The following is a 12,740-nucleotide window of genomic DNA, read 5'->3' as shown; positions in this document are numbered from 1 at the left end:
CCAACTGAAGTACTCGGCCAGTTTTACTGGCCAGAATGGGAAGGCAGCATCAGGTTTATAATACTACTTACTGAGACAAGGATTATGGTTGGATCAGGATGTATTTGCATGTCAGATTAAACTAGAAATTGTTATTTTAAAAACCAGATTCATCAGAGCACGATTTTTACCTTGGATTGGTGATAAACGTAGCACTGCAGCTGGTTGAGCCTAGGCTGTGTGATCACGATTTAATGATTTAAACACCTAACCTGGGAACCAGATGAAGGAGGTGCAAGTGAAATTCTGCTTCACCTGAAAGGACTGTTTGGGGCCTTGGATGATGAGGGAGGTAGTAGAGAGGGAAGTGTTGCACCTTCCGCGAATGCATGGGAAGGCGATAAGGAGTTGGGGGTGATGCAGGGGTGGGCCACAGTGTCATAGAGGGGGGAGAAGTCCCTACGGAATGCTGACGGGGGGGTGGGGGTGGGGGGTGGGGGGGTGGGGGGAACGGGAAGATGTGTTTGTTGTCACCATGCTGGAGCTGTCAAAAATACTCCTTTCAAATCTGTTTTTGGCATGTGATAAGTCTTTAGGTAGTTTTACTTACGCACTTAAAAAAAATTTCCACTGAATTTTGAAGTTTCTACTAAATTCTATTTTGTCTACTTCTTAGGGTTTAAGTGAATACAAACGAAACTTCAAATGGAACGACTCCAAGAGATCACGCTCTTGTAGTCCTCTTTCTAAGCAAAAAGTACCATGGGCAGGTCTGCCTTCAGAGCAGTTGGGTAAGCCTTTAACACAGAAGCAACATTTTCTGATAAGCATTTAATGCATAGCTGCTTTTTCTTTGTAACCTTAAGTTCAAACTTATCCATCCAAGGGCATAAGAATCATAGAAACCCTACAGGGCAGAAGGAGGCCATTTTACTCATCGAGTCTGCACCGACGCTCCAAAAGAGCACCTCACCTGTGCCCACTCCCCACCCTATCCCCGTTACCCACCTAATGTTTAGGCACTAAGGGGCAATTTAGCATGGCCAATCCACCTAACTGGCACATCTTTGGACTGTGGGAAGAAACTGGAGCACCAACTGGAAACCCACACAGGCAAGGGGAGGATGTGCAAACTCCACATAGACAAGTCACCCAAGGCTGGAATTGAACCTTGGTCCCTGGTGCTGCGAGACAGCAGTGCTAACCACTGAGCCACCAGTAAAAAAACGAACGGGCTGGAAATAGTTAGCAGGCCAGGTAGAAAGCAACAAACTGAGTTGATGTTTCAGATCAATGATATTTGATCATAAACGTGTAATGTAGTAATTCACTCTCTCTCTCCACCCCCCCCCCCCCCCGCAACCCCCATTTTGAAAAATGTTAACAATTAATTTGACTTTGGTGCGAGAAGAAAGATATTAAAGTTTGCTAATACCAAATAAAGGAGCATTTCAAATTATGAGGAAAAATGTAGGAGTATAGTTAAGGGTTGCCAGAGCAGACATGCCGATCAGTGCAAATAAATATAAACCCATAGACCTTGAGGGAAAAGAACAGTGAAAGGAAGTATAAACTGTAAAATTCCAGTAGATTAGAGAAATGGTGAGGTCGCCCGGTGCAGATAGAAAGATGACAGACTCTTCAGAGGGATTATAGACAGCTTAAATGAGTGGGCCAATACTTGGCAAATGGACTACAATGTAAAATAAAGGAGCTAAATATTGTTCAAATGGAGAATGACTGCAGAACGTGGCAGCACTGGGAACATGGGGGTCCTCGTGCATAAATCACAAGAATCTAGCATGCAAGTTCAGCAGGTAATAGGGAAGGCAATTGGAAGGTTGACATCTTTATTTTAAAGGGAATTACTTATAAAAATGGGAAGTCTTGCTAAAACTATACAAGACACTAGTTAGACCACACCTGGAATTACTGTGAACAGTTTTGGATGGCTTATCGAAGGAAAGATGCACTGGCATTGGAGGCTAGAGAAGGTCCACAGGTTGATTCTAGGTATGGAGGGATCTTCTTTTGAGGGGAGGTTGAGTGGGTTGGGCCTGTTCTCAATAGAGTTCAGAAGAATGCGAGGTGACCTTATTGAGACATATAGGATTCTCAGGAAGCATGAGAGGGAAGATGCTGAGAGGCTGTTTCCCTTTGTGGGAGAGTCTAGGACCAGAGGGCATAATCTCAGTAAGGGGTAGCCCATTTAAGACCGAAGAGGTGGAATTTCTTCTGAGGATAGTGAATCGGTGTCATTCTTTACCACAAGAGGGCTGTAGAGACTGGCTCATTAAGTATTTTCAAGGCTAAGATAGAGATTTCTAATCATTAAGGGAATCGAGGGTTATGGGGTAAGGCAGGAAAGTAGAGTTGAGGATTATTACATCAGATCAGTCATGATCTCATTGAATGGTGGAGCAGACTTTATGAGCTGAATGGCCTACTTCTGATCTTGCGTCTTGTGATCTAAGGGCCATACAAAAGCCATATGTGATTCCTGGTGATTGACAGGAATATTCAATACAATAGCAAAGAAATTACGGTGAACTTGTAGAGAAATTAGACCAAATTGGAACACTGCATGCAAAATAGGCAAAAAAAAGTATATTGCTGTGGAAAAGGTAGAGCAAAAATACATCAGAATAGGATGTTAGCTTTGAAACATTTAAAATTGTTTCTTCCCCATAATCTCCTATGACCACACACACTAGGAACAAAGAACGTTATGGTTGATCTAGTAGAACTTTTGAAACACATGCAAAATTTTGAAAAGCCAAATCCGGAAACAACGCAAACACCTTTCAAGTCGTATCTTTAGTGCAGTTGAATGCTCCAAGGCACTTCACAGCTGTGTAACCAAAACAAAATGGGCTCGGAGCCAAAGAAGGACACATTGGTGTAATGTTTTAAAAGCAATTTTTAATCACAATGGCTCTGGCAACATGCAATATTTTAACAGTAACATATGTCAACTGTGACTTAGCTGGTGTAACACTCACCTCTGATTCACACTCCAGGCCTTCAACAAATAATCAAGACTTGCACTCCAGTGCAATTCGGAGGTAGCATTGCTCCATTGGCGATGCCGTTGTTCATATCAAACATTAAAGTGAGACACCATCTGCCTGCTTGTTGGATGTAAAAGATCCGGTGGTGCTAATTTGGAGAGCAGGGGGGTTTATCCCCGGTGTCTTGGCTAATATTCATCCCTCAGCTAACATCACAAAAAACAGATTATCTGGTCTTTATCACATTGCTTTTTGTGCGAGTTTGAGTGTAAATTAGTTGTCCTGTCTAGAAATGTCTGAAAAATGCTTGAAGACGTTTGGTGGTCATGAAAAACACCTACCTTGCTGTGATGAATATAAGAAATTGTCATACTTTGTATTTTCTCAATGATATTGAAGTGGGTAATAACCTTTCCATACCAAAAAGTTGAGTCCAAGTCCATTTATTGGCAATTCACAGCTTCTCAATTTCACAGCGGCAGTTAAGCCTTTTTTTATACATGTTAGCTTGAAGGGGTTACATACATGACCAATTAGGTCCCCCTAGCAACAATTAGCTTTGAATCACATTCCTCTGAAAACATTCGATAACTGATGTCCACAACTCCTTGTTTTCAGTTGCAAGAATAGCAGGTGTCTCAACAGTAAACGGTTAGTTTGTTGCACTTTTGTATCAGAACTTTGCAGAATCTTCCAATCACATTATTGCAAGCTGCACCAGATCTTTGCAGAATCCCAATTACATTATTGCAAGCATAATTAAAACAGAGAGACCCTTAATTTTAACTTCTCCATGTACAACCCTAATTTTAACTTCTCCATGTACAATTTTTACCGTAACAATATTATTAAAACCTAGGTTAAAATACTGCTGGAGCTGTGATTTGAGAGTGCGGTGGTCAGTGATTTTTGCATGGGAAGTGTTTTGCTGGAAGATATTAAAGGCCATTGTATCAGTTTGCAGCTGGAGAGTTAATGACATTGTGAAAGTTTGAGCCTGGCTAAACAAATCGAGGCACATCTTGTAACAAGAGACAAAAGAATGCTGTGTGCTTTGTGTGCAGCTGGTGGAGCTAATGGGAGGGGCTAGGTCTGTCTGAATAAAGGTCTTGCTTCCAGGGCTCTAAGCTGAGCAGAAGGTTTTTAAAAAAAGTTTCTCTTTCCAAGGACTCTGCACCAAGAGAAGCAAGTAAAATCTGGTTAACTTTATATGCAAGCGGCATTTGAAATATATGGGTTGCTTAATTGGAATGTAAAGGCAGGTTTCAGACGACAAGTTAAGAAGTTGTATGTGTTAACTGTAAAGCTTTTTCTTCCTAATGTGCTAATTCTGTGTTCAAATTAAAGTTCGTTTTTAACATAAAAGCTGTCGACTGTTATCACTCCTGTGGTGCAGTGATATTTCTTCAGTTTTACCAAATGCAAATAGTTGGGGTTTTGGTCCGGTCCCATATCAGCGTCTTTATTTATAAATGGCTATTGTGCCCAAATGTAACCTGATTGTAAAATGGAGTTGATTATTAAAATAGAATTGATTACTTAGGTGGGGGGGGTTGAAGATTTGTAAGGGGAACCCACGGGGGGATTGGAGGTGGAGGCGGGAGTGGCCGGGGTCAGCATGAGTGAGCTGACTTACGGGACTGCAATGGAGGGGGGGGGGGAAGGGGGGGGTTAAGCAGATGCTTGACGGGGGGGCTGGGGTTAAGGGGGGGCTGGGATGCTGCTGGGATGCTGCTGTGCTGACTGAGGGGGAATCAATGTTAAAGGGGAGAGTCGGGGCGGGGTGCCTCCGTCTGGGGGAAAAGGCGAGTCGCCTGTTGGCCCACCAGCTGCGAAAGAGGTCAGCGGCGAAGGAGATAGGGGGAGTTAGGGATGAAACGGGAGCCACGGTGCGGAGAGCAGGGAAGATAAACGAGGTGTTTAAGACCTTTTACGAGAGGCTATATAGGTCCCAACCCCCGGAGGGAAAGGAAGGGATGCAGCAGTTTCTGGACCAACTAAGGTTCCCAAAGGTGGAGGAGCAGGAGGTGGCAGGCCTGGGGGCGCCAATTGGGGTGGACGAGGTGACCAAAGGGCTGGAGAACATGCAGGCAGGGAAGACCCCGGGACCAGATGGGTTCCCGGTGGAATTCTATAGAAAATATGTGGACTTGTTGGCTCCGCTGCTGGTAAGAACCTTTAACGAGGCCAGAGAAGGGGAGACCCTACCCCCGACAATGTCGGAGGCGACGATATCACTAATCATGAAGCGATATAAAGATCCGCTGCAGTGTGGGTCCTATAGGCCTCTCTCATTGCGAAATGTGGACGGCAGGTTGCTGGCAAAGGTGCTGGCGACGAGGATGGAGGATTGTGTCCCGGGGGTGGTGCACGAAGACCAGACAGGGTTCGTAAAGGGGAGACAATTGAATGTCAACGTGCGACGGCTATTAGGGGTGATGAGGAGGAGGCAGAGATAGTGGTGGCAATGGATGCAGAGAAGGCATTTGATAGGGTGGAGTGGGAGTATCTATGGGAGGTGCTGAGGAGGTTCGGGGAGGGGTTTGTCAGCTGGGTTAAACTCCTCTATGGGGCCCCAACGGCAAGTGTGGTCACAGATCGGCAAAGGTCGGAGTATTTTCAACTACACAGGGGAACAAGACCGGGATGCCCGCTGTCCCCATTACTGTTCGCGCTGGCAATTGAACCACTGGCCATAGCGCTGAGAGATTCCAGAAAATGGAGAGGGGTGGTTAGAGGGGGAGAGGAACACCGAGTGTCACTCTATGCGGATGACCTACTGCTGTATGTGACGGATCCAGTGGTGGGGGATGACAGAGGTCATGCAGATATTGAGGGAGTTTGGAGATTTCTCGGGATATAGGCTTAACATGGGAAAGAGTGAGCTTTTTGTGATACACCCTGGGGACCAGAGTAGAGGGATAGATGGCCTACCGCTAAGGAGAGTGGAAAGAAACTTCCGATACCTGGGGATTCAGATAGCCAGGAGCTGGGGAACCTTACACAGACTCAATCTGACACGGCTGGTGGAACAAATGGAAGAGGATTTCAAAAGGTGGGACATGCAGCCGCTGTCACTGGCGGGCAGACTGCAGGCAATTAAGATGATGGTCCTCCCGAGGTTCCTATTTGTGTTCCAATGTCTCCCTATACTGATCATTAAGGCCTTCTTTAAAAAAATAGATAGGAGCATCACGAGCTTCGTGTGGGCAGGGAAGGCCCCGAGGGTAAGGAGGGGGTTCCTACAACGTAGCAGAGACAGGGGGGGACTGGCCTTGCCGAATTTGGGCGACTACTATTGGGCCGCCAATGTGGCGATGATTCATAAATGGATGATAGAGGGAGAGGGAGCAGCGTGGAAAAGGTTGGAGATGAAGTCCTGCAAAGGGACGAGCTTGAAGGCGCTGGTGACGGCGCCATTACCGCTCTCCCCGAAAAAGTTTACCGCGAACCCAGTGGTGGCGGCAACATTAAGTATCTGGGGGCAATGGAGGCGACAGAAGGGTGTGCTGGGAATCTCGGTGTGGTCCCCGATCAGGAACAACCATAGGTTTGCCCCAGGGAGGCTGGACGGAGGATTCCAGAGCTGGCACTGGGCAGGAATCAGGAGAGTGGGAGACTTATTTATAGATGGGATGTTTGCGAGTTTGGGAGCGCTTGAGGAAAAATATGAGCTGCCCCTGGGAAATACCTTTAGGTATATGCAGGTGAAAGCGTTCACAAGACAACTGGTGAGGGAATTTCCGCTGCTCCCGACACGAGGGATCCAGGACAGGGTGCTTTCGGGGGTGTGGGTCGGGGAGGGCAAAGTGTCCGAGATATACCGGGAGATGAGAGAAGAGGGGGAGGAGCTGGTGGACAAACTGAAGGGAAAATGGGAAGAAGAGCTCGGGGAGGAGATTGAGGAGGGTTTGTGGGCTGATGCCCTAAGCAGGGTAAATTCCTCTTCCTCGTGTGCCAGGCTTAGCCTGATCCAATTTAAGGTGCTGCATAGAGCACACATAACGGGAGCAAGGTTGAGCAGGTTCTTCGGAGTGGAGGACAAGTGTGGCAGGTGCGGGGGAAGCCCGGCAAACCACACACATATGTTTTGGTCGTGTCCAGCACTGGAGGGGAGTGATCTTGAAGGTGGTGAAGGTCCGGATCAAGCCAGGCTGGGGGTTAGCTATATTTGGAGTAGCGGATGAGCCGGGAGTGCAGGAGGCGAAAGAGGCCGATGTTGTGGCCTTTGCGTCCCTATTGGCCCGGCGTAGGATTTTACTCATGTGGAAGGAAGCGAAACCCCCCGGCCTGGAGACCTGGATAAACGATATGGCGAGGTTCGTAAAACTGGAGCGGATGAAGTTTGCGCTGGGAGGATCGGCTCAAGGATTCACCAGGCGGTGGCAATCGTTCCTCGACTATCTAGCGGAACGTTAGGGGGAAGATAGATAGCCAGCAGCAGCAGCCCGGGGGGGGGGGGGGGGGGGTGGGGGGTAAATTGTTTGTGTTCTAGATGGGGAGAGGGGGTGGGGGGAGCATTACTTCGTGTTATTTGGTTAGTTTACTATATTATTTAAACAATGTTATATAGCAGGTATCATGCTACCATTTTTGTTGATTTGTAAGGGAAAAAATTGTGTTTGAAAACTTTAATAAAATATACTGTTCTTGGAACGCAGTCGGGGTGGGGGGGGTGGGGGTTGGCGCTGCCGAACCTTTGCAGCTATTACTGGACAGTGAATATATCCATGATTCGGAACTGGGTAATGAAGGGAGAGGGGGCTGCGTGGAGGCGGTTGGAGGCGGCGTCTTGTAAAGATACTAGCTTGGGGGCACTGATAACGGCACCGTTGCCGCTTCCGCCGACGCGGTATACCACGAGCCTGGTGGTGGCGGCGACATTGAGGATCTGGGGGCAGTGGAGACCGCACGGGGGAGGAAAGGGCTTCAGTCTGGGCCCCGATACGGAACAATCACAGGTTTGTTCCGGGTAGAATAGACTGGGGTTTCTAGGTTGGCACAGGGCGGGTATCAAAAGGATGGGGGACTTGTTCATTGATGGGACTTTTGCTAGTCTGAGGGCGCTGGAGGAGAAATTTGGGCTACCCCTGGGGAATACCTTTAGGTACATGCAGGTTCGGGCGTTCGTGAAAAAGCAGGTGGGCGAATTCCTGCTGCTGCCTTCCCGGAGGATACAGGATAGGGTGGTCTCGGGCGTGAGGGTAGGGGTTGGCAAAGTATCGGACATATACCAGGAGCTGCAGGAGGCGGAGGAGGCCTACAGTGGAGGAGCTGAAGGGCAAGTGGGAGGAGGAGCTGGGTGAGGGCCTGTGGGCTGACGCCCTTGGCAGGGTCAATTCCTCCTCACCTTGCGCCAGACTTAGCCTGATTTAGTTTAAGGTGGTGCACTGGACGCATATGACAGTGGCGAGAATGAGTAAGTTCTTTGGGGTGGAGGACAGGTGTGTGAGGTGTTCAGGGAGCCCAGCAAACCATGTCCATATGTTCTGGGCATGCCCGGCACTTACAGGATTTTGGAAAGGCTTCGCAAAGGCTATGCCCAAGCTCTTGGATACTTTGGTAAAACCGTGCTGGGGGATAGCGATATTTGGGTTTTCAGACGATCCGGGAGTGCAGGAGTCGAAAGAGGCCGGAGTTCTGGCCTTTGCCTCCTTGGTAGCCTGGAGAAGGCTCTTGTTAATGTGGCTTGGCGCGAAACACCCAAGTGTAGAAGCTTGGGTCAGTGACATGGGGCGACATTCTCCGACCCCCCGACGGGTCGGAGAATCGCCGGGGGCTGGCGTGAATCCCGCTCCCGCCGGTTGCCGTAGTCTCCGGCACCGGATATTCGGCGGGGGCGGGAATCGCGCCGGTTGGCGGGCCCCGCCACTCGATTCTCCGGCCCGGATGGGCCGACGTCCCGCCGATAAATTGCCTGTCCCGCTGGCGTAAATTAACTCACCTACCTTACCGGCGGGAAAAGGCGGCGTGGGCGGGCTCCGGGGTCCTAGGGGGGGCGCGGGGCGATCTGGCCCCGGGGGTGCCCCCACGGTGGCCTGGCCCGCGATCGGGGCCCACCGATCCGCGGGCGGGCCTGTGCCGTGGGGGCACTCTTTCCCTTCCGCCTCCACCACGGTCTCCACCATGGCGGAGGTGGAAGAGACTCCCTCCACTGCGCATGCGCGGGAAACTGTCAGCGGCCGCTGACGCTCCTGCGCTTGCGCCGCCCGGAGATGTCATTTCCGCGCCAGCTGGCGGAGCAACAAAGGCCGTTTCCGCCAGCTGGCGGGGCGGAAATTCCTCCGGCGTCGGCCTAGCCCCTCAATGTTGGGGCTCGGCCCCCAAAGATGCGGAGCATTCCGCACCTTTGGGGCGGCGCGATGCCCGTCTGATTGGCGCCCTTTTGGGCGCCAGTCGGCGGACATCACGCCGTTTCGGGAGAATTTCGCCCATGGCTGGATTTCTCAGGTTGGAGAGGATAAAGTTTGCCTTGCGAGGGTCCTTGCAGGGGTTCTCCAGGCGGTGGCAACCGTTCCTTGACTTTCTCGCGGAACGTTAGGTGGAGGTCAGCAGCAGCAGCAAACCAGATGGTGGGGGGAGGGGGAGGTGGGGGGGTGGTTTGGGCGGTGTATGGTTTTCATTTGTAAAGGGCAGATACCCCACCTTGTTTTGTTAAATGGTTAAGTTGTTTTCTGTTTTATTGCTATGTTTTCTTTTCGTTGTTTTTCTTTTTGTAGTGGTTTGTAAAAATTATTGAGAAATTTTGAATAAAAACAAATTTAAAATAAAAAATAGAATTGATTATTATAATTTGTATCTCTTTTTGTATTTCAGGGAATACTAGGGAACCAAATTTCATCTCGAAGAAACGAGTTTTATTTCATGCACCTCAAGTTTCGCAGTCATTTCACTGGGACTGGAACAGTGATTCTGGAAGCAAATCTCATGAACCAATACCCAAAGTATCTGAACTTGTGAAATCACAGTCTTCTGCTTTCAATAAAAGAGTAACTGAGAAGGCTCCAGATAATCAGGAAGAACCCAAAACTCCTAATGCTCCCCGAAAGCCTAAAGTTGCCAGATCACAGTCTGCGGACTGCCATTTGCACTCTGCGTTCGAACCATCACTGGCTGAAGACAAGCAATTGACTACAGATGCTCAGAAAGAAAAGGAAGACAACACCTGTTATAGAAAAGAGGGTGCAGATAAGGCAGTTAGAAATGGTGTAAGTAAGAATAATAATGTTTAATGTAATATGTCACTAATTGCAAAATAATTTAAGGAAAGGAAAAGAAGCAATGTTTAATGTTTGGAATAATAATTGCAAGAAGTAAATTTGATTCCACCATAACACAATCTGAGAAAACAATGAATTTAAATTTTCGTTCCATACTGGTAACGCCCTATGCAGTGATCTGAATTTCCTATTTTTATAAATAAAAGTTTCATGTGGGATGTTTCAAAATGAGAAAAAGGTCAGCCATTAACATTAAAGATGGTCTTCTTTTAATTAATAGGTTAGCTATTCACTTCAGAAAAAAGCAGGATTGAATCCTGTACCACGGAAGAGTTTAGGGAGAAGCTCGGAGTACCAGAGACAATTCGCTTGGAAAAGTCAGTGGGATAATTCTCCATTACTGGCTGCAGAACAGGTATTGTTAACCTTGTTTCCTGATCCATATAGCAGTCTTGTTAGTGAATACCCAGGTAAGGTAGTAATAACTTAACCTACAGAGACCATGGAAACAAAATCTAAAATGTTCTAGTAATAGAAACTGGTCTAAAAAATATAACATCCAACAATTGAAACCTGTAAACATTGATGTTCAGAGAGACTTGTGTGTACTTGTACAAGGAACACCGAGTTAGCATGTAGGTACAGCAAGCAATTAGGAAATCAAATGCCACCGCTTTCATTGAGCATTGTCCTTCATTCTCCCATTAACACATTCTGATATCCCACCTTTATACAGCTACAAGCACCTTCTCCCGCCATTAACGCTTCCTCTGTCTTGCGACCTAAGCACCTTTTGTTGTAATTTCTCCTAGCTCTCACCAATCACCGATCTTCTACTCTGTTCCAGCTACTCTACCCTCCCTTGTCGAGTATATTCTCCCCCTCCAGCTCTGTAGAAGAGTCAAAGGAACTTAAACATGAACACTGTTTCATCTCGCCACAAACTCTGTTTTTTCTCTCCACAGATTCTGCTAAATCCACTGAGCTTTTTCAGCATTTTTCTGTTTTTAAATCAAAAGGCATATTGATATTTTTATTGCAAGGGGGTTAGAATACAAGAATAAAGAAGGCTTTCTATAATTGCACGGGGCAATGTAAGATTATTGTGTGCAGTTTTCCATCTCCATATTCAAGGCAGGGTATAATTGCAATAAAAGCAGGAAAGCAACGGTTCGCTAGATTGGTCCCTGTAATGTAGAAGCTTATCCTACAACGAAAAGCTGAGTAAATTGGGTCTGTACTCTCCAGGGTTTAGAATGAGAGGTGATCTCATTGAAACATTCATGGTTAAAGGAAATTAACAGGTTAAATATTAAGATGTTTCCCCTGGTTGGGGGATCTAGAATACTGGGCACTGTCTCAGGATAGGGGACCAATAGTTGAGGACTGTAATGAAGATACATTTTTTCACTCAATGTAAATCTTTGGAATTCTCTACCGTAGAGGATTGTGGGTGTGCCATCATAAATACATTTAAGGCTGGGAAGTACAGATTTTTGGTCTCTGAGATGGAGGGATATGGGAAGTGGGTGTAAAAGTAGAGCTGAAGCCAAAGATCAGCCTCTATCATTTTGAATGATGGCACGGCAGGCCATATGTTCTACTCATTCTCCTATTTCTTACTTTTTAAATCATTTCTAGAAACTTGGTTGAGGATTTTACACGTGGTGTGCGCACATGGCACAGTGGCAAGCACTGCTGCCTCACCACGCCAGGGACCTGGGCTGAATTCTGGCCTTGGGTGACTGTCCGTGTGGAGTTTGCACTTTCTTCCCGTGTCTGTGTGGGTTTCCTCCGGCTTCCTCCCAGCTGTACATCTTCGGTGGATTGGCCATGCTAAATTGCCCCTTCAGTGTCCAAAGATATGCAGGTTGGGTTGAGTTACGGGGATAAGGCCGGGGAGTTGGCCTGGGTGGGGTGCTCTTTCAGAGGGTCGGTGTGGACTCAATGGGCCGGGTAGCCTCCTTCTGCACTGTGGAGATTTTATGGGTGGGACTGCACTTCGTGATTCCTCCCGAGATCAGTTAAAAAAATACAATATCACATTAGCTGGCCACTTAAGTGCCGGCAAGCGTAAAATAAGACGCATAGGATCTGTGAGGATTGTGGGAGCGAGGTGGGAACCGGGTCCAATGGCGTCTCAGTGGGAAGTTTTAAAAGTAGCTGCATGAGACCACTGAAGACATCGGACGATCAAGTATGATTGGCCACCTGAGAAACTCTGTCACTGCTCATGGGTTCTGTGGGTCCTTGGATGGCAACCCTATCCCATCTCCCTGTTTCCGGGAGATGGGATCAGTCCTTGGACTCTAGATCGCTGATATTCCTTTCTTGGGCTCCTTTTTAGTTTATTCCTAACCTGGCCTCGAAAACGGCAACTACGAGATTCAATTAAAAAAGGATGCAATCTTTCAATGGTCTCCCAGACCTGAACAGGATGGCAAGCATTGCGTATCTCGCTGATCACAGCGCCAGCCCTGGCATTTTTTTGACCCGGCAAAAAAGACCTAAATCTCGACTGATGCGTCTA

General features: G+C 47.6%; 1 protein-coding gene across 2 annotated transcripts in view; it reads left to right on the top strand.

Annotated features, from left to right (window-relative positions):
• mdm1 (Mdm1 nuclear protein) overlaps window positions 1-12,740 on the top strand; it is a 32,601-nt gene that overhangs the window by 1,031 nt on the left and 18,830 nt on the right. For both annotated transcript variants that reach the window (XM_072485201.1, XM_072485202.1), the window contains exons 2-4: window positions 656-770; window positions 9,807-10,198; window positions 10,491-10,625. In XM_072485201.1, the coding sequence (XP_072341302.1) occupies window positions 656-770; window positions 9,807-10,198; window positions 10,491-10,625 (642 nt within the window). The remainder of the gene's footprint in view (window positions 1-655; window positions 771-9,806; window positions 10,199-10,490; window positions 10,626-12,740) is intronic.

The sequence above is a fragment of the Scyliorhinus torazame genome, chromosome 19 (genome assembly GCF_047496885.1).
Source record: "Scyliorhinus torazame isolate Kashiwa2021f chromosome 19, sScyTor2.1, whole genome shotgun sequence".
NCBI lineage: Eukaryota > Metazoa > Chordata > Chondrichthyes > Carcharhiniformes > Scyliorhinidae > Scyliorhinus > Scyliorhinus torazame.
This window is presented reverse-complemented; position numbering and strand designations above follow the sequence as displayed.